This window comes from Strigops habroptila, chromosome 2 (genome assembly GCF_004027225.2).
Source record: "Strigops habroptila isolate Jane chromosome 2, bStrHab1.2.pri, whole genome shotgun sequence".
Classification (NCBI taxonomy): Eukaryota; Metazoa; Chordata; class Aves; order Psittaciformes; family Psittacidae; genus Strigops; species Strigops habroptila.
In genome coordinates, this window is record NC_044278.2 from 32,036,381 (window position 1) to 32,059,030 (window position 22,650).

General features: G+C 37.6%; 1 protein-coding gene across 4 annotated transcripts in view; it reads right to left on the reverse strand.

Moving 5' to 3' along the window:
- DSCAM (DS cell adhesion molecule) overlaps nt 1–22,650 on the reverse strand; it is a 476,005-nt gene that overhangs the window by 135,839 nt on the left and 317,516 nt on the right. For all 4 annotated transcript variants that reach the window (XR_003990146.1, XM_030477062.1, XM_030477064.1 and 1 more), the window contains exons 9-11: nt 21,526–21,804; nt 11,850–11,969; nt 8,002–8,175 (exon numbers count right to left, since the gene is read on the reverse strand). Coding sequence is in view for 3 of the 4 variants with exons in the window: in XM_030477062.1 (XP_030332922.1) it covers nt 8,002–8,175; nt 11,850–11,969; nt 21,526–21,804 (573 nt within the window). In the remaining variant the exon portion in view is untranslated. The remainder of the gene's footprint in view (nt 1–8,001; nt 8,176–11,849; nt 11,970–21,525; nt 21,805–22,650) is intronic.

The following is a 22,650-nucleotide window of genomic DNA, read 5'->3' on the forward strand; positions in this document are numbered from 1 at the left end:
GAGATTTAGAACCACTTCATAATTTCAAGAAAACATCAGAAAAAAAAAGAAAATAATAATTTTTGAGTGGTGTGTTCTGATGAGAATTTCTGAGAGAAGTGTTCAAATTTAATTACCATGTCGATTCATTTTTCTCCCTATCTTCTGGTTGATATGGTCGCATATGATAGATGTCACCACAGCCTCTTAATGCCATCACATCCAGCTCCAACCACTTAAGTGGTCCCCAGCTGTGCTTCTGAATATGCTCTGTGTGCTGCAAAGCTGTTGCAACCAAAGGAGTCAGCTGAGCTACTGTGGGTCTATCAGTGACTCACCCCCTCAGATGGTCTCTGCCCACTCTCTCAAACAAGGCTTAGAAGCAGCACAGAGCCCAGGAGAGGCACAGTGGCAGAGCTAGAAGCAGCTCGCCCAACCTCTTAGCAGCTGAAGTTGGAAAGGAAGACAACAATGAACCATCAGAGATTTGAGGATCTTCTACCTGTCCTATCAAACTAGGAGAAGGAGTAATGTTTACTAAACTAAACCTGGTAGATGAGTAACAGGTAACTTCAAGATGAATAATCCTGAAAATCTGTCTGTCAAGCATCCTATGCTTACTGGCACATAATTTTCTTAAAAGTTTATTGAGACATATTGTGTTTCAGAAGTATGCATTCACATTTCACTTGAAGGCAAGCCTAAACCTGAATAGTTACGTTTTAAATTCTCTTTCAAGAAAATGACCTTCTAAATTACCAGTAAGAATAATTTCCAGAATATTTCCTCTCAGATAAGAGTCTTCCAGGATTGCCATTTATTGTATTCTAGCACAGTAGGGTTTGCAGTGTTTGCCAAATACAATATACTGAAATTTGTGAGCTTACTTTCTCGATTAAGGTTATTATGAATGGATTATCTATCTAGTTTGTATAAATCACTGCAACGCCACCATCTCAATTAAAGGAGAGCACAGCAGATGTTATTTTCAAGTATTGTTTCAGCAGTGTTCGGAGACATAGGAGCTGTAATCCTTGATCTGAAATTAACTCTGTTCCTCAGAGTCTACTGACCACAGCTGGCCAAAGCTGGGCACAGAGTTTATTGCAATCCAAGAGCCATGTAGAATCTTCTCTGAATAAGCTAGTAATTTAACAGCACACAAGGTATTAAGATTGAGAAAGGAGGACACTTAACATATCTGTGGTTTGGCTGTGTTTAAGTATTACTAATGTGTTCAGTAAAGGGAGAAAATAAAACAACAGCTAGCTACATAGCTTGCAAATCCTACCCCTTACAAGGCTTTCTATGAAAAGTGAAGCTGTGAAGCCATTCAAAAGATGAAATCACCACAACTTTGTTAAACTGCTCATTTTTTCATGAAAGACTCAATATTCTGCATCTACTATGAATATTTCAATAGAAAGAAAACTGAAAATAAACCTCACTCTTGCTTCCTTTTGAATGTTGCTATTTGGGCAGCATAAAGCTGAGACGACTATTCTGAAAAAGAACCCACACACAAATGGAAAAGGTACAGCAGAGCCTATGTGCATTTTGCTAGCTAGCTAGCTAAAGAGAAATGTTTCACCTTCCTGCTAGAAACATTGCTGTGCAAACAGCCTTGAAGAAAAAGGGCTGCTATATTGTTTTTCTCCTTGTACCCAATTAGAAAAATATATTTTTCAAAAGAGAGAAGTCCTTACCTCTCCTCTTTTCCTTAAATGAGAGTATTGCAAAGATTTGCATACAAAAGCACTTAAGTATTTGCACTGCAGTACATCTGGCAATTATCTTACAAGAGAAAGCATTCGTTTTAGCCAATTGCCACAGGCAAATTACTGAGAGAAGTAGAAAGCATTTAAATGTACAGAAGAAAAGGGATATTCCAGCTTTCTACCAGCTACCTTGAACATACTTCACGTTTAATTTCACCCTGTTGCCACAGGCACTGTGTTGTTATGACAGCTGATCTGCCATTGAATAGCTGTAAAGGAAAATCAACAAAGGATCGCTTCACCGATTTTCAGTGTAATTTATTGGAGCTTGTATCTTGCGGCTGCTGCCGCCTGTTGGGGTAATGACACATGATGGGTGATTAAAGTGCAAGTCCCTAAATCAAAGCTGTGCCAATGGTCTGAAGAAGCAGAAAACAGCATTCAGACTTTGTTCATTTCTCATAGTAGGAGGACTTCATCAGGGGAAAAAAAAGGGCTGTTTTACTAAAAAGAGAAAGTATTTGTGTCTAGGGAGAATTTTTGTGTTTCCAAGATTTACCGTAACTTTCTTACAGCATCTTTTAGACTGTGCATTTAATGAAAATAAATAATTAAAACAGATAGAGTGTTACAATCCACCACCACTGGATTTTAAACTGAGCTGTACTGTAGTTCTTTCACATACTCCTATTTAACATAGTTTTTGCCTTTGTTTGCCAAGATATAGGTGGTAAAATAGAGAGCTATCTGTCAGGAGCCTAAGGCCAAAGGTAGAAAAGGGCAGCTCACAAGCTCATGAGAAAGGAGACTTTGGGATACAAGAGTACTTTCACTTCACTGAAGTTATTTTTGGTTTTCTTTCCTTTTCCCTTACTCTTTAATTCTGAGGACATATGCAAGTACTCCAACTAGACATTTCCACCAATTTTTGCCAAATTCGTTCATTGGACAAAAATGTACTCTACCTGAAATAACTGCAAAATTAGTATGAAGAAACAAAGAAATGAAAAATACTTTTGTTTAAAGATGGCAGAATATCAAGAAGATAAAACAATAAAGCAGTGTACACAGACCAGGGGACTTTGGTTGGTTGGCTGGGGTTTTTTGGGGTTTTTTTTTCTTTTGGTTTGTGGTTTTTGGTTTGGTTTTTTTTGCCCCCCACAGAAAAAAACTATTTACAGATCATGGGACTGTGAAAAAATGGGGATCAAAGACAGTGTCCAGGTTTCAGCTGGGATGGAGTTAATTTTCTTCCTAGTAGCTGGTATGGTGCTGTGGTTTTGAATTTAGTATGAGAATAATGTTGTTAATATACTGATGCTTTAGTTGTTGCTAAGTAGTGCTTATTCTAAGTAAGGACTTTTCAGCTTTCTATGCTCTGCCAGTGAGGAGGGGCAAAAGAAGCTGGGCAGAAGCAGACACAAGACACCTGACTCAAACTAGCCATAGGGATATTCCATACCATAGAACATCATGCTCAGTGTATAAATTAGTGGGAGTTGGCTGATTGCCGATGTGGGGATGGGCTGGGCATTAGTCAGTGGGTGATTAGCAATTGTATTGTGCATCACTTGGCTTTCTTGAGTTTTATTCCTCTCTCTTTTTGTTGTTTCTCTTTTCCTAACGATTTATTATTGTTATTATATTTTATTTCAATTATTAAACTTTTTTTATCGCAACCCACAGGTTTTACCTTCTTTCCAGTTCTCCTCCCCCTCCCACTGGGGGGAGCAGGGGATGGTGAGTGAGCAGCTGCATTGTACTTAGTTGCTGGCTGGGGTTAAACCACGTCAGACAGATTAAGAAATACCAAAATAACTGGGCTCAGGTGAATTTGACATAATATGATTACTGTTCTTCCTATAAGCATTTTTTGAAGGTGTCAGGGATGGTGATTTTAATCTTCCTTTACAACAGATCATGGATAATCTAGCTTTGCAAATGCAGAACAGCCAGTGCCACACTTACTGACATCTTGTGCGATATATGCATTTTTAAAAAGAAATTGGACATAAACAAAAGGCTAACATTTATGTATAAATTCGATTCTTTTCAAATACAAGGAAAAGTAGCAGTTGGAGAGATCTCAACATTCCTATATTCTCAACAAGGAATTATTTTCCGAAAGACTAAAACAATTATCTAGAAGCACCCTGGTGAGCAGAGCACAGAGAACTCTCCACCACAGCTTGCTGGCTTTACTGCAGATGTTGCAGCAAAGCAAACTCATTTGACTGGCCATTTGGGAAGTGTGCCTTTACCATGCCCCGACAAAGTTTCACAGAGGAAGCCAGGCATAGACTTCTATGCATTTTAATAAACAAATGCTGCAGTGCTTCATCCATACAGTGGAACAACTGTTAGATAGCAGTGGAGGAAACAGCTTCACTAGATTTGGAATTTTCCTTCATAAGCATTTTTTGGGTTCAGTTGTGTTTAGAACTACTATTATTTTTTGTTTCTTTTGCCGTGGTAGCTAGTTATGTGATTGGGGCTTCTTTATGCCATGAACTGTCTGAAGATGGAAATAAACAGATCTTCCTGGAAATCAGTTGTGGTCAACATGGACAAGAGGCCCTATAAGGGGAGCAGAGGCAGCAGAAGTACAGGGTGGTAAATGACCACAGCCAAGACCCAGGTAGCTGCAGAAACAGGGCACTAGGCACACTTTTATACTGTGATGAGACTCCCATTCCCAAATAGCCTTTTCTGTTATTCCAGCAGGTCTTATCACAGATAACAATTTTTAAAGTTTAAAAAAATTTGTTGAAGAAACTTAGCATTAAAGGTATTAGCTGGGATTAGTATGTTCCTGCTGGAAGGAGGTGTGGGTCTGAATGATGGATATAGGTTTATGTATTAAACACATATAATGCAAATAGTTAAGAAGCATATTTGAGAGGTAAGGGAATGAAGCAATTCTGTTTTCTTGACAGACAATATTTGTTGGAAATGTTTTGGTTATCAGACTAAAACTTCTCAGGTTCCACACTGACATGAAAATAAGTGGGAGATTTGAGAAGGGGCAGGGCTAACATGACTAACTTCAACAGATTATTTACATAGGAACATATATACCATAATGAAAGCTTGCTCTTCAGCAGGGAATTTTTTTCACGATACCATTCTATCATGTTATATATTGCCCCTAAAGTGGAATTAGGAAGTGTGACATTTATTCAGATGAAGGCAGGCAGTCAGTCCATTTTAAGCAGACATCTCTTCGCTTGTGACTCCCAGGCAACCTTTAAATAATTTTAGTTCTTCTCTTAATGTTAAAGGCTCATTATCCTTTACAGAAATTCTTTAGAACTCTACTCATCCCAAGCACCAGGAGTCATTTCTCAAGACAGCACTAGATTCCTTGTTCCAGATCTCTCTCATAATTTTCTAATATTGTATGTCTTAGTGAATACAGAATTCGAGAACTACTTATCCTTGGTTCAGAAGGAGAGAAAAAATCACTGATCATGATTTTTATGCCCATTTCTCAAAAAGAAAAGGAGAAGGATAATAGCTGCTAAGTGAAGATGCTCTGCTTTCATGGCTACCATTCTAGCCCTGTGGTTCCTGATTCAGCATTGACTCTGACAGCTTTTTCTTTCCACATTTCTGTTAGTATTCCTGAAGCCTCTTTCTTTTGTTCTCATCTTTTTGCTTTGCAGTCCCTCCTCATACAATCTCCCTTCAGCAAATAAGTTGGGCCAGCTTCTCTGACTTGAAGGTGTCATGTAACAAACGCTGAGGCTGTATATAAACATTTATCCGGAATTACTACCATTTCCTTCTCAGCATTAAAAGTCTTGTTAAGCAGGCCAAGTTGGTTTATAACTTTAGCTGGCTTTTCGCCAAGAAAAAGTCTGTCAATTTTAGAGGTAGAAAGTCATGGAAGTATATTAGGTTGATGCTTAATCTGTCCACTCTTGAACTACCAAAACAAAAATTTTTCTATCCTCTTTTGACATCAAAGGTCAGTAGCTTTTCTGTTTAGATACAAGTGAAAATGGAAATTCTGGAAGAGTAAAGCATCCAGTCATATTTAAGAGATTTATCATAGGATCTATGAAAAGCAAAAATTTATCCAGCAATGTTACTAACAGAGTTGGTGGAAACTTTTATCAAACATGGAGGAGAAGAATTAACTATGCATAAGAGTTTGGTTTTTTTAAATTCGCATTGATGCTATCAATGGTTAACATCTGCATACAGAAGGTATCTGTGTAACAAGGGGCAGTTAAGAAGTGAAGGAAGTGGTTGTAAAGGGACTGCTGCTATGTCTTTCTTTCTGAGAGGCAGTCTAGTTTCACAATCAGTGACTATATCTAAGCCACTCTTCTTTTTTATCAGGTGGTTTGAGCTACTGTTCATAGACAACCCATGTGTAGACTGAAGGAGAGAGGGAAACCAATTCATCACAAGGAAGTTCAAGGTTTTTATCTAGTAGTAGGGGTATACCTGAGGACTAGGGTCCAGAAACAGGCTTGTGGGAGTGACGGTAAAAAAGACAGAATAACTAAAGAGAAAAAGAAAACAGCAAATGACAAGATACAGAGAGAATAAAGGTCCAGGCCTTCGCTTTGGTGTCGCTCCACCTGACATATTACGTACCATAACCACGCCACCAGAACAGGGAATCCAGCTATACCTAAAGCCCACCATGGCGCACTTCCCCAAAGCAGCTTCTCCTTAATGCGTGCTTGATTATAAAGCTAAAGCTGTGCCTCTTGTATGCACACACCAACACGCTAACAGCGTTTGCTCTAACAGCCATTCTGGGAGCAGTATGTGTGTTAGTGTGGATGTGCGAGGGTGTATAGACGTGCTTGCCTGCTATGTCAGAGCTGGAGGGGTTTTCATTAGATTCAAACAGCAACTGACTCTCCAGGGAAGCTCCCGCTCTTATTTGATAAGGGATGCTCTTTTATCACACATGAAACTGCATGCAGTGATCAGACAGGCAGTGTGCTTAGCTGCCAACCAGAGGAAAGCTGTTTTTCTGTAGCATACTACAGCCGTGCATTGCTACTACAAATGAAGATTGGCCCCAAAATGGCCAGTTACGGAAACCGCAGAAGCTGGAACTTCTACCGATCAACAGAAAAAAGTACGCAATTAACGCACTTGCTTGTGATAATGGGATATCATATTATTTTTCAGAAGACAAAGCCAATGTGGTATATCAGAGTGGAGAGGACATCTGAGGTACTGGGGCTTTCAAATCCAACAAAGTTAGCACTTTTCCTTTCACAGGATTTAGTTATTCATTCTCTGATACTACAACAAACAATGCCCCTAAACCTAAACATTAATGCTCTAAAATATAGCTCACCAATGGAGAGTAAGTTGGATTTTCCTTCCTTTCAACAAAAAAAAAAAAAAGAAAAAAGAAAATCTTTTTACTTTCAAGAATAAATCTTTTTCAGGCTAATTGACATCTTAGAACTTCAAAGCACTCAGTCTATTTTCAAAATTCCTACAAACATGAAAGTGCATGGCTTGGTGACCTCCATCAATACTAGTCTAACAGGTCAGCCAGGAACATTTGGCATGTTGAAGTGTCAATAGTCAATTATTTTCTTTAGTGAGAAATTATATTATCTCTACAACTTCTTTTTTCATAATATTTCCTCTATATTCTCAGCTATGTTCGTGTTTGAAGGAGTTATAGCTAACATGCATCTAAAAGTCAGGTTGCTTTTGTACCCAGAAAGTACAGATACGTTGAGGTTGTGTACGCACTGCAAATTCAACAGAATTGGATGTATGTTCTGAAAGTTACTCGCAGTGACTAAGTCAAAATGACTACTGTGGCTGCACCTGTAATACCTCATAGTATGTTACAGCATCTTGTGGTATCTACTGTAATTATACCTATAATATCTTTCTATGCAATTGTTTAAGGGAGTTTTAAATCCATATTTTCTTCAACTTCTGAGATTTCTAACAGTTTCTGTGGGTATTTCTCCTTTGTTAGGTTTTTTTTTACCCTGGACCAAAGAATTTTCTTACTTCCCCTTCATTACTCAGCTGTAGCTCAGACGTTATATAAATTTTTGAAATGAGATGTTAATCCTTTTCATCTTTAGGTCCCCTTTTTTCCCCCTACTAAACAATGTTGTTTTATTAACCGTATTAACTTCCAGGTGCTACCACATGCAGCTGAATGCCAACATCAAATTAAAACCAACAAAACAAATCTCTCACTTCCCTCCCCATCTGCCCTCGCTCTAAACTGAAGATGCAGTAGACAAGCCTTTTTCACTCAATGGTAATCTGAATCACAGAGAAGTGTTTTAGTTCTTACTTTTAACAGTGAGGTACATGGACTTGCTGACGTCTGCTCCCACATCATTGCTGACCTTGCAGAGGTAGTATCCACTGTCTTCTTCCAGCACGTGTTTAATCAGCAAGGAGCCATTTGTAAGAAGCTGGATACGACCATTCAATGCAATCGGCTGGAACTGTGGAACCCCGGCACCTAAAGCAGGACCCCCATGGAAATAGGTTAGTTAGGAAGGAAAGTATCTCTTTTTTTTAATAAAAACAAAGGCAGAAACTATAGCTTCCTATTTCTAGAGGCTTAATTCAATAAAAATCTGAATGGCTTCTGACATCATCAGAACAAATGGAATGTTTCTTTACCAAATCTGAATTCATTAAATGGAAAGAAGACAGGCTTTTGGAATGTAACTGTAGGAGTAATTTGCCCATGTTAAAGGTAAAGGGAGAAAAGGAGCACAAAGGTGGAATGGAAGAACCAGAAAGAGGGAGAGGGAAACCGGAGATTTTCAGACTGCTCATGGGTAAAAAGGAACACTTGTTTCACATTTAGAAGCTGATAAATTATTGACAATTACAGCTGAACATTCATATAAGTATGCATCCGTAATGCATACACCAAATGAATTTCTTATGACTAAGAGGAGTTTCTGTTGTAGTAAACATGGTATACTCAAGGGACCTCTAGGACCTTGTTTACAGAACTTCGGGTAACATGGAAAACTGCATGTGTTGCATGTTTCCTCCTACTGCTGGCTGACTGATGACACATAAAATCTTTATTCTGCCATGTTTGTAGCCAGTATTTTTTTAAACTGTTAAAAGAAATACAGAAAAAGAAAGAAAGAAAAAGCTGAGACCATTAAGTACACATGAGGTGCCACGTTTGTTGGTAATGTAAAAATGGAAGGTCCATAAAGAGACAGTAAGCCAAAGATTTCTGTATCAACTTTGGTTTTAAGAAAGAACCCACTTTTCCTTGAAAATAAGATAGTGGGTGATTTAGGGAATAGGGATGGGGTTGCTGCCATATTGACAACATGCCATACTGTCCAGAAGCCCACCACAAGTTCAGGTTCCTCCATCATTAGGGACTCTCTAAGTATATATTAAGGTACAGTTCTTGTAACAGAAGTTTTCACAACTTATTTTGGCAGCAGCAGATGGGATTTTTCAGTGAAATTGTAAAGTAGTCTTCTTCAATGGAATTCTCTTATACTGCTTTCTGTACACGAAGTTAATATATGTCAGCATTAATGACTATACACAGTTGGCTGAGTCAGCCCAGGAGAAAATATGATGAATAAATATTAGGGGGAATGATTTAGTATAAAATAGCAAGCTATAACAACCTATGAATGCAACATTTAGAATATTAAAACAGACTAGCCATGCATACTAAAAGTCCTTCTAGTCCTACAAAAGTTTTGCTTCAGGGACTTACAGTTACCCTGAAGGTCTGGCGGCCAATACTGTGAACTCAGGAATGTTAAAGAGAGAGTATTTTCACAAAAATAAGTTACCGCTGTTCATTTTTCAACTATTTTATTCACATGCATATCTCATTTACCCCTTCACTGTTTGTTTTCTTTTCTTTAATAAGCCATTTTTCTTGTCATTTAGTTGGAACCTACATTTATGCTTCACAAACTCTACCTGCAAGTCTGCAAGTGATTGCCCAAGTAGATAGATGCAAGAACTCCCTATATTTTTTTTTCACATGAAAAATTCTAGGAAAAATTCGGTGTTCCCAGAAAGGAATGGGCTAATACTCCTGAGGATAGCTACAAGTAGGAAAAATTTTGTGTACCAGTTTGCAAAGGCTTCTTTTTCTTCACATGCACTGTTACTGCTATTACATCTAAAGTCCTACCTGAGCAGTGACTGCAGCTTATCACACACAAAGATGCATGATCTGCAAGAGAACTACATGCTCATGAATCGCAGAATCACAGGCTGATTGAAGTTGGAAGGGACCTCTGGAGGTCATGTGGTCCAACCTTTTTGCTCAAGAAAGGCTACCAAAAGCTGGTTGCGCAGGACCATGTCCAAATGGGTTTTGAATATCTCCAAGGATGAGACTCCACAGCCTCTCTGGGCAACCTTTGCCAGTGATCACAGTAACAATGTGTTTCGTTACGCTCAGACAGAACGCCCCTGTGTTTCAGTGTGTGTCCATTGCCTCTTTAAGTTTGAAGGACTTAAATCAACAGCTTCTTGCTGATTATGGGGTATCTATATTGATCACTGTAATTATTTTTTAGAGACAGCAAGTCCATTTCCATTACCTGTCTATCCTGATGTACAAATAAATGAATCCTCTTTTTCCATTTTTTAAGGACACGAAAAGCCAATTACACAAACTTACCTGTACAGATGCCCTTTCTATTCTGTTGTGGTACTTACAAATGAACTATGATCCGATTGCTTTACTCCTGATGGCCTCAGCAATTATTTCAGAATTGGGCACAAACCTTGCTCACAAACTAATTATATAATGTTTCTCTTTAAAGGAAGATGTAGCATGTATCCCATAGACCTGTAGAGCACCTTAGTTAGACTAGGTATTGAAATTGCAGTCATCCGTCAGCAAAATACAGACTTTTGTAACAATACTGATCTTTCCACCTAGAGTTATTTTGGGCAAAATTTTGTTTGATGGCTTTGCCTACATCACTTATACTAAAACTTTCTTTGGCTTAAAAACTTCAGAGCTATTAGCGGAAAACTTTTAAAACAGTCACTTGAGGGTAGAGCATCACTAAAATCAAACTACTATCCATTTCCCCTTTATTAAGATGGGCCACTTTTCACAGTTAATTACAACCCAGCTAGCTTGGCTTGGCCTCCTCCTTCAGCATGCAAACACAACAAAACAGAACTACTTCATCGTGACCTATATTCATAATTAAAACCCCATATACCAATGAGATTAATGGAATTTGGAGCTCTGCATCCCTCTTGCCATAAACCAGAATTTATAAATAAAAGCATAAATAGTCTTTAACATGAGCACTTCTCTTCCTTCACCTTTTTTTGTCAAATATAATTACATTATAATAAATAAAATATAACATAAATGTAATATAAATGTATATCTTCAAATATAGTTATATTATAGATCTTAAGGAAACCAAAAATTACATGGAATATTACATAAGGATTCTTCTCAACAGCACCTAGTTTTTATTTTTAAAGTTAACTCATTTAGATTGGATACAGTGTTTGGAGAGTTCGTTTTCTTGCTAAAACCTACCAGAAGACAACTGGCTAGAAGACACAATCTAGAAGGCAGCACATTTTAATTAAAAAGCAGTCAATTTCTTATGGTTACTGGGGGTCAAGTAGGGCCAGTTTTAATGCTCTGTTACATGAGAAGAAAATATTAAAGCATTATGTAAAGTGCGTAATGAATTACTTCTTATGCTAATGCTACCTGACCTTTCTTCTTTGCTGAAAAGATATGATTGGCCATGTTATCATGAATTTTGAAGGGGGAAAAAAATCAGCCAAATGCTGCTGGTGAACCTTGTTCTGAGGGTGTTTCAATTAAAGCAGTACTTCTTTTCTCACAGCCATCTCTTTTACCACTTGCCTGCTGAGGCCATAGTTAACCCAGGCACACATTTACAGCTCCAGGATGTCTCCAAAGCAGACCAAAAGTCCGCCTACCTCAGGCTTGTGCCTATGACAATGGCCAGCACTAAGTGCTTAGGGAAATTATATAAAAACAGTATAAACATGACTGAAATTTCCCTTACTGCAGCCTGCCAGTCTCTGCAATATGAAGATTAAATCAGGAAATTACAGCTTGAGTAAACTTCTACTAAACCAGAATTAATCTGTCCCCAGTGATCACTGGAGGAATCCTACCTTTTGAGTACTTCCAGACAATGGTAGGAACGGGATAACCCTCTGCAGAGCAGTTGAGAATTACAGCTTTTCCATAGATCCCATCCTGGTCGCTGGGCTGAACCACAAACCTAGGGGGCACTGTAAGAGGAAGCAAAAGGAGCCATGAGAATCTGCACAACTTACCAGGTACCTCAGAATGGCAGACCAGTCAAATAAGGAGGCTAAAATTTCATAGCAGAAAGCAAAAACTAAAACCAGCTTTTTGATGATCCAGTGACATAGTAAAGTTGGTTTTACAAGGTTATTTACTTTCTGTGCATAATATCAATGTATTTCTTGACAAGTACAACAAAAACTGTGGTCTTCGTATGATATAAATAGAAGTTAATAAAAATTTCTCCATAGCAGAGGGTATAAAATGGACTAAGAGATAAATCATATTATGTTCAAAAAAGAAGCGCTTTCTAACAAAGGCAGAGGTTTGACAGATGTCTAAGAACAACTGAAATTTTCTGTGTTTGCTTTTTATAACAGTGAACTAGTAAGATTTAGAACAAGAATTAAATTATTTAGTGTAAATAAACATAGAATCTTATGGAATGTTTTGGGTTGGAAGAGACCTTAAAGATAATCTAGTTCCAACTCTCTGTCATGTGCAGGGACACCTTCCACTAGACCAGGTTGCCCAAAGCCCCGTCCAGCCTGGCCTTGAACACTTCCAGGGATGGAACATTCACAACTTCCTTGGGCAATCCATTCCAGTGCGTCACCACCCTCATGATGGTTCATGTAAAGAACTTCTTCCTAATAGGTGATCTAAATTTAGCCTCTTTCAGTTTAAAGCCATTTCCCCTTGTAATCTTAAAAAATAACAATTTTAATAGCAATTAATTCACTTCATATTAAAATGAGAGTGTTTGAACCATAACTTCTGATGGGACTTTTCTTTCCAAACAGCCATAAAAATGTTCAACACAATTTGCTTGCATTAGCTTGAAGAGGGAGGAGAAATCTCACTAGAATAGAGGTATTTACACAATGTCTAAGTATTATTAGACTTTTTGTAAGGCAGCATAAAACCACCGCACTGAGTCTTCCAGACGTAAATATCTATTTATACATATATGAGTTGCTTATCTCAAGGAAAAGCTCTACATCTTCCAAATATAGATACATAACAAAGAAATCAACTTATGACAATGCAGTTTAAAACTACAGTTTATCATGAAGGCCCAATACTAAATGTCAAAGTCTCAATAAAACATGCAGATTTGACAAAAGTTTTAAAGAAAAGCTGAAAATTGTGAAGAATGTTGAAAACCCCACAGAAGTTATTGAATATTAAAAGCATTTGATGGTTATATTAAAGTCAGTTAAGGTCAAGATTTTCACTGACATCCTACTCAGTGGTTCACAACATGAATAAGTAAATACCTGAGAAAAAACTAAATTATTTGTGTCTTTATCCTACATGTTATTCTTTTTGTCTGTGATACAGAGAAAATGTAGTAAGGTGACTGAGCCTGGGACAGATTTTTTTCCTCTCAAGTACAACAATACACTCAGGTATTCCTAACAGTTCCTTGCTTTCCTTGCCCCACCGCAGCATAAGCACACAGAAATAAATGCAACCTAATGGATTCACAGCTCCACAGGTCCAGCCAGTGCTGACTTTGTCTGAAAATTGGGGGAGACAGAACAAAGGGCCCAGCCATCCCTCCTTGCTTTGACCCAATCCCCCATCAGATCCCACCACCTGCCTCTCCAGAAGTGTCAGAAATTAAGAAAGGAACTATGAGAGAAGGCTGTAGCATGAGGAAGTGTAAGGCAGAACAGAAGTGGAGCATCAGTACAGTGACTGACATTGAATTAGAAACAGCTCTTAATGGCCATGAATATAGTACTGATTATATATCAGAAAAACTGTGCAGCAGAAGCACCAATGTTATAATACATGACTTTAAAGATTTTTCAGTATAAACATTCTCATATTTTATGCAAATAGCACCTTACATTATACCAGAGAGTTTTCCTTAAGGAGAAACTTGAGCTGGCGGTGTTGGTATGGACAGGACTGCTAAAAATTGAAGATATCTAGACATACTGCCTCCAGATTCAGATAACCCTCCTCACAACGGCTCAAGCCTTCCTCTGCATGCCTCCATAATCCAGACTCCACTTCAACTTTCTCTTTCCATCTTCATAGATACAACTGTGTTTTAAAAGAGGAGAACAATCTTCTGGAGAGCAAACAAACCTTTTAATTGGACTTTTTGTTAATTGAATCCTATAGCTACGATGCACAGCGGTTTCTTGCCTAACTATGTACAAAGAAGCTCCACTGCTGTTTGGAATGTGGCTAGAAGAAACAGAAGGAATTAACAGTGATAGAGGTAAGAAACACCTTTGTAGTAGGAGATATTTACACTGCTGTCAAACATTTTGGCTTTTAAATGGCTGTCACACTGACCAACATATATCATATGTGACGTTATTCATGATAGGTAAACATCAAAAATGAAATCCCGGCAACGGCACCTCTGGGCAATCACCCACCCTGTTCTAATTATCTACTCAGAGAAGACAGAAGACATTTGCTTCAGTAGCTCTTTTCTCATTGTTTTGTGTTCATTTTATCACAAACACAAAAGGAGTCCCAAGCACTTATTTTCCAAAGCAGGTGGAAAGTACAATTAGTTGCACAAAAAGGTTTCATTTTATATGACTCAGCACAGTGGCATCAGCTTGTTTCACCTCAGTAAATGTAAGTATGCATTTATGCATTTGTATGCACAGCTTCTGAAAAATCGCTTACAAGCTGCTTATCCACAAGAAGAGTAGACCAAAAAAACCTCAGCAAACCCAAAACACGGAACCACCTCAGCTGCATCTCTTATACAGGTTAATGATTACAAATGATGCAATGGAGTGACTGATAGTTACTGGCCTCCTCTACCACTGAAAAGTGTGAAGAGAGAGTGCATAAAATCTCATACTATTCGAAACTTACGCAACTTTTTTATTTCCCTTCTTGAAAAACATTTTCTTTATATTCTTCATTCACTATTGATGCCACTAGCAAAAAGTGCTAATTTTTCAAGAAATAATTGATTATATTAAATGGGTACACATATGCAGAAAGTTCTGGAAAAGTTAAGCAAGGTTGACTAGTATGGAATAAAGGCAATCAGCCTTTAAAATATTATTTGCATTAAAGTTTTCTGTTAAAATAATATTTATTTTTTTTTGTCTAATTCCTTTGGGCATACATAGAGAAAAATGGATTGGATTACAAGTATGAATGTTGTTTGAGCATTTCTGTGAAATTTATCCTTCCACATTTTAATGAACTCATTTAGATATTCTTGATGTGTTGTCAGGTGCTAAGGCTGACAAGCTCTGAACACGGCATTTTATCATATTGATTTCACTGTATTTTGGGTATATGTAAAACTTAAGGTTTTGCTCAAATATTCTTGGTATTCTCACTTCTAATCATTACTTTCAATACAGAATGATACCAGAATGGTAACTGTGGAAATTAAATTTTGCCATATAAGCTCCAGAGCCTGATGTATGATTAGCAGTTGTACTGTTTATTTATACTGCTCCATAAACAAAGCATGTTTCAACCTTACTTGGCAAAAACTCTGCCCACATCCAGTAATAGAAACAATTTCTATATTCAGTAAGGCTTTGTCCTCCCTTTAGGACTGCTTATAAAAATGCCAGCTGCTGCTCTGATTTTAAAGACATGAAACCTTGACACTTAGTCTTAAGATTGCCAATAGAAATCAGAAAAGATGCTACAGTGAAACAAAATTACTCATTCAGTGACTTTTCAGTTGTTTTCGTATTGCTGTCTAGGTAAACCAGAGGATTTTTCTTCTTATAGGAAAGATTAAAAAGTAAGCAGAGGAGACCTTTAAATTTATTTTTTCCTCACTGATAGTTTGCTTCTCAATTTTGTTTCAAATTAAAACTTGGTCAGTTCTATGTGTTACCATATTTTGGAAGACAATGCACGTATTATTTGATCTAGATTTTGATACTTATCATTGGATTATAAGGCTACATTCACTTTTTTGTTATCTTTCAGGAATTCATTAACCCTTAAAGAAAATTTTCTTAGAAGAATTTAGCAAAGTTAATTTGTCTGATATGCTTAAGTGGAGTTAGTGGAGAAAAGCAAACAATTAGTTCTCCTCCTCTCTCTTTAGCTGTAAAGGTGTGGGCCTCCTCTGCCCCTTTAGAAGTGAAACATTCTGAAATAGCTCACGAATATGACTGAACAGTTCTGCATTCATTATTACTCTTGTTTCAATAGCACACTCCTGTGAGTCTGTAAAGGAGGGCATTTAAAATTCCTTTAACAGTGAATTTCTGTTAGGCTTTCTCATTTCATGCAGCCCACGGATCTGTGATGAGAAATGAGCTGTTGAATTGTTTAGCGTAAGAGCAATAAGTTGACAGATGCAAACTATTTAATGGCTGAACTCAAAGGACCTAAAAAGGTGTTTTCAGTCAATATTATGACTAGCAGTCCCAGGCTCTCACAAAGGGAAAACAAAGGATGAGAGCAATCAGAATAGGATGTTGAAGGTAACATGAATGTCATAGTGCCATTTTAGGAGAAGGAAAATGCTTTTATTAGCTCCTTGTGTGAAATAATCCTGATAAGATGATAAAATATAAGTTGGTACCCCATGAAGAGACTGCTTAGTAATGTCATCACTGGTCTCGATGGACTTTACAAGCTACTAACAAAAATCAGTTCATGAGTGCATGGCTAACATTCCCTGATTTAATTTTGCTTTATGTAAATCAAAGAATCCTTTCTGGATGTGCTTTATGCCGGGGACCAGACAGCAAACTTGCACATTTCTTCCTGGACTTCATATCTATGCAAGTGCTTCTGGCTCCCAAGTAGAGCGATCAGTATATCACTCCAGAGAGCAATTCTGAAGGCTCATAAGATGAGCTCCTCCGATGGGCTACTGGAGTGAGTTAAGAAATAATCTATGACATTGGCCCAGAACACAGCATTTCAGTTTTACATGGAATATTTGTACTTTACATTTAGATCATTCTGTCAAAATGATGGAAGAAATTTAATCAGCCAAAGCAACCATTGATGTATTAATGAATGAGATCATTAAACACTGTACTTTAGCAAAGATGAACAGTTATTAAATTTGGTCATTGGACCTAAGGGGTCGATTTAGCTGGTTTAGTAAAACCATTTGCTATGCAGTTCAAGAAAAAAAAAACGTACTTTTGCAAAATGAGACAGTGCCTAGTGGTTTGTGTTGACCAGGTTTGCCTAATTAGAACATTAAATAGGAAGTTACTCTTTCAAGAGTAATCTTCAGAGCTGCAGTGTACGTGCCAGCAAAGAAAGTAAATGGGTTTTGACTCCAGCTGCAACCATAAATCTTCTCACCCTGTTTTTCTATCACAAGCTGCAATTGCTGCATCATACCAGCACCACGATCAAACATTAGAAAACAGATGAATACTTACTTCCTAATTGGAAGATTCAAGGCTTAGGGACTCCTCATTGGGTGCCTAACAATCTAACGATATTCAACATTTCTGCCAAATGCAAAATTAAAACACACTTACACTTTATGCACTAAACGCATTAAGAGGTTTTAGTAGGTATTTATCTCATCTCAGTTTTAACTTATGATGTGTTCACTAACAGGAATTATAAAATCATGATTTATGTACCCATTACTGTATTTGAATTCTCTTTTGTGGCCGTATTTGAAAAATTTTAAATTACTACATTTATGAGCTTTTTCTTTTTGGTTACCAATTAAAATATTTTTCACTGCTTTTTATTTCATAATTACTTCATTCCCATTTTAGGAAACCCTACAGAAAAGAATAACACGTGATAAAGTATATATAGATTTTAATCACTCTTTAGAAGACAGTCCTAAAGACTAAAGCCCTAGTTAATTCCACAGGATAACATAACTAGTTGACAGAGAAGATATTTCCTAATTTTTATGGGTGGCTTCCATGACAGGATCCTATTCTTTCCTTTTTCTTAACAGCATACCTAGCAAGCTGAGAGCATGACAAGAAATAAAATATATATGTCAAAATAATAATGACTGGTGAGTCTGTGAGAAACTCTTCTAGCTTTCAAATTTTCAATGCATTTCTGGAGGAACTGCAGACTGGGATCTGGCAGAGGATAAGATTTGGAGAAGGAAAGCTCTGTGTTCGCTCACCTGGACTGCCTACGTCAGTTTCTTTCCTAGAGCACAAAATAACAGCAACAGCAGTGAAGATTTACGATAGGGTGCCCACAGATTTTGAGAGACTAGTGCTTAAATTTTTTAATTTTTTTTTTTTTTTTTTTTTGCATCTTAATACTCCTGGCAAAATAGCAGTGCAGTTTAGATATGAAAAATTATATTTGTAGGAAGAATATAGGAAAGCTATTTAACAGACTTTAAACTTAACAGAAAAATGTGAATGCTTAAAAATAGTAGATACATGCAATCCAACATAGAAAATATTGAGGAAAAAGTCTTAAGTTGTAAAGCTGAAGAATTTATCTGGCTGCATGGATTCTGCAGAAGTTGTTTACTCACTAGTACTTTAAATGTAGCAACAAGCAGTTGGCCTGTGTTTCTTCGTTCATTTTAGGAATGCACTGGATTTAGATTCTACTTCTAAGTCTACCCAAGTATTGTAAATGATATGGACTCCAACTTATTTTGGAAACATGATAGCTTTCATCATGTTTAAGTCTGATTTTAAAATGAATACAAGGACAGTATAGATAAGGAAATAGGAACTTTGTGGTGAACAGTCATATCTCCCTTTACTTTCCCATTTACTGTCTACTTTCATATCAAAATGCACAAACTTCACATAAATAAGATATTCGCAGAACGCATCCCCTGACATTTAGGAAAGCCAACATTTAATTTTAAAGTACGCTGCTGAGAAGCCATCACACAATGTGCATTAGAAATAAGAAGAGTTAAAGCACCATTTTTCTCCCTTGGTTTGTAGAAAAATCACTTAGTTCATTTAGAAAAATAATATGTTTCAGTTATATGGCACCCATAAACAAAAAGGTGAGGAGAGATCAGAAAGCTTGGAGAAGGAACAGACAGCAGGAAAGCAAGTCTTTACTTAAATGTGTATAGGTCAGGTTGGATGCAGATGAGTAGTGATCAAAAGTGACCCTCTGATGGCTGTGTGTCTTCTATGTGGAATGACACAGATGGAGTGGTTTCAGTAAAAGAGAAAGAGGTCAGTCCAGGGTTTTGGCAGAAAATTCAGGTCAGACATCATATTATATTTCCCCCTTTTCCTCTGAGGGAGAACTATTATCCCAGATGCATACACAAAACTGATTAAGACATTATCATTTAAATTGACAGAGAGAGAAGAGAGGAGAAAAGCTTAAAGGAGGTTGCGGCAGAGCATTGGCTGGGCAGAAACATAACCAAGAGGGGAAAAACGAAGTAGCCCTCATAGCTTCCTAATAAAAGTTGCAGGAGTAGGACTCTAGAAGGCTTCTCCAAGCCTCTGGGTAAAACGGAGTGAAAGGCTACCCTTATCATGCCCAGGGATTTATAAGGACACCCTTCAGGCACATGCACTCAACAGTTGCCATCCCACCACTGGGGCAGAGCCCTCATCAGGAGATGCAATGAGAGCAGCAGCACATGAGGGCAAAATGGAGGTGTCAGCGGCGTGAGTGTCTTCCAGTGCGAGAGCAGGCTACCCAGAACACCTCTCTTGGACATGGAGAGAAAACTGATTGGTGTCAAAAAAGTCAGCAAGAGGCAGACATGTTCAGGGAACAGCGGTTTCGCCAGCCAGGGGCTTGCCAGAAGAGGAATTGCCCACTGACAGCAGGAGGCAGGGAAACTGCCATACAGGCAAGGCAGGGAGAAGTTAGGGGAAAGCACGGCTTGCCCTGATCAGAGGGGCACAGAGCAGAAATCCTTACACATGAGCTCACTTGAGTTGTTACAGCATCATAGGTCTCGTTGCTGAAAAAAGGATAGACAGTGTTTGCAGAGAGCCAGTTTCCATGGTACAATCAAGATCATCATACCATCCCTGGTTTGATGACATGCCTATAGGATCCTGTACAGAGTTGCTACAGTGGTTCGTTCCAGTCACTTCAAGCACTGAGTGTAATTGCAGATCAGGTATGAACTCAGCTGTTATTAGATGCAGCACTCCTTTGTAGGGCAGACATAGCCAGTGGACTGTCTGTTGTGGTGGAAGGTTGCCAACTTTCCCTTCTCCAGCAAAAGATGAGGAAAATCTTTTATTATTAGAGTGATGAATAGGGTTAAAAGCTAGCAGAACATCTTAGGAAAAGAATAATTATATGCATGTAGTTATTTAGACTACTTCATTTAAGTACTAGATAGATGGGGAAAGTTATAGACATCTGTACTGAATAATACTTAAAGAAGATTAAAACCAGTGAAAATTAAAAAAGAAAAAAAAATTGTTAAAATCATATTTATATCAAAATTTTTGAAAAAGCAATGAACCTATTTGCCACCAAGTTTTGAAAATACTAACATAAAAGCCATGAGCAAATACATACTATAAGTGGAAAACTGGGTAATAATTCATTTAAGGATAGTCCTAGGACAGTGGGAAGATTTGACATAAAAGAAAGAGCTTTTCACAAGATTTTGCTTCAAATGAGTTTTTGAGAGGGAAAAAAAAAAAAACCCTGGAAAAGATGGCAAAAGCCCCTGAGTGGTTTTAAGAGTTATTTTGGTAAACTTGCATAAAGGAATATAAAATGTAGTGATTAGCAACAGGCAGAAATAACTAGGGTTACTTGCTGGATTACAGTGTATGTCCTCTTTCTCTGAGCAGTCAAATGGCATTGTAGCAAGAAAGAGATGGTGGGAATGAAAGAGTATAACACTAATTTTTTAAAAATTAAAATTTAAAGCACTTTGAAAAACTTTCAGAAACAAAAGGAAGCAATTTGATTTTGTTGAAGTAAATTAGAAAATCTATCACAAGGCATAATTTGTATGTAATCTGGCTAAATTGCGATTTGAAAGGGAAAAGCTATTGAAAGCGAGGTATCTCTCTGAAAGGTCTTTTCCACATAAAATGTCTCCTTACTGGAACTATATTCGCATCTATTTCAAGGCAAAATGTTGTGAAGTCAGCATGAGCAAATTAATCATGCTAATTGCATAATAAACACAACTAAGGAAAAGAACAACATAGTAACAGCGAGAATCTTTTCCCCATGAAATCAATATCAATGCTTTGTTTTTTTAGTGACATAATGTTATATGAGAGACTGAGCTAAATAAAAAATGGGGGTATTCAGAGTAAAATAATAAGAGAGAGGAATTTGATACCATTTTGAAGGCTTGATCTCAATGAACAGGCTTGTGCCTCACAAAATTTTCCAGGAAGTCAGCCTTGAGGCTCCCCCACCCACCTGTGGATGGGGGGACCCACTCCAGAGTTTCTGATTAGTTTCAAGACTTTTAGATAGAAAAGTCATATTAGTTTCTGTGCTTCATTGCTCTGTGTGCTTTCTGTGATGAAGAGAGGGATTACCATATTTTACTCTTTTTTATACTTCCCATCAAACAGATATCATTACAAAATGCTGATGAATTCTGCTTAATTGGCGCCCCTCAAACTAATTACATCTACTTACCTCTCACGATTAATTGGCTTTGGTGCTCCACAGCTGCTGCATCATTTCTAGCTATACAGGTATAATTCCCATTGTGCATCAGTGAAAGATTAGAAATCCTTAAGGAGCTGGTGAAGTCGATGTTGTCAATCGTCACCCCAAGGCTGGCTGGGATCGGCCTGCCATCCTTTTGCCAGGTGATTGTGATGGGCAAATCCCCGGACACCACCACGCAGGGAATGAAGACCCGCTGGCCGATGGAGAACCGCGGGAACTCAAAAGGCTGAATAAAAGGTGGAACTGAAACAAAAGTGGAAAGAGGAGCTATTGCAGTTATGGTTTCATTTCTGAAAAGAATATAATGGAACAGATGTACAGCGCTGAATATGTAAAATCAACACCTTTGACAGCAATACAGAATTGTTTAGCTAAAAAAATTAAGTCTTTTACAAATACCTTTATTTTCTTGAGTACTCAATGTATAAACAGAGATCACAAGTGTTAAAATTCCTGGCTTCTAAGACATCAGACACCGGCAGATTCCTGCAAGTGTATTGAGTACCTCTTCAAGAAATCACACTGCCAATTTGTGACTTTCCAAATCTCTCAGCAGTGACACTGCCTGGACAGTCCAGGAAGAGCTCAGCAGCTTTCAAGGTCTGGTGCAAGAGCCTTGCCTAGGGTCACAGAATAAACCTGGAAGATGCTCCAGCTGTGATTCTGTGATGTGATGAAATGGAATGTAAGCTTCTCTAACTGCTCCTGGCACTTATTTCTTAGTATTTCAAATCACAATTCTCAATAAGGTTGAGTAGAGGTATGTAGTGAAAGGCATATACTTGTACCATAGCAAATTAAGTTAAAAATTATTTCTAAACAGAGGGGGCAGTACAAGACATAAACACCCAAGTTGGTGTTTAATTCCTGCTAAGCATTTTTGCCTGTCAATCTTATATTTTTTTCACTTATTATTCTGTGTTTGAACAAAAAGATATGAAAGAAATGCTCTTATTTTCTATCATGGGGAAGAATTCTGCTGCTTAAATAACATTTATTCTTCAGGTATTTTTAATAAAAGCAAAGGAAATAGTGGGTTTGATTCAATAAACAAAGCAAGAATTAATGGAGGTGCCTCACTTTCTCCAG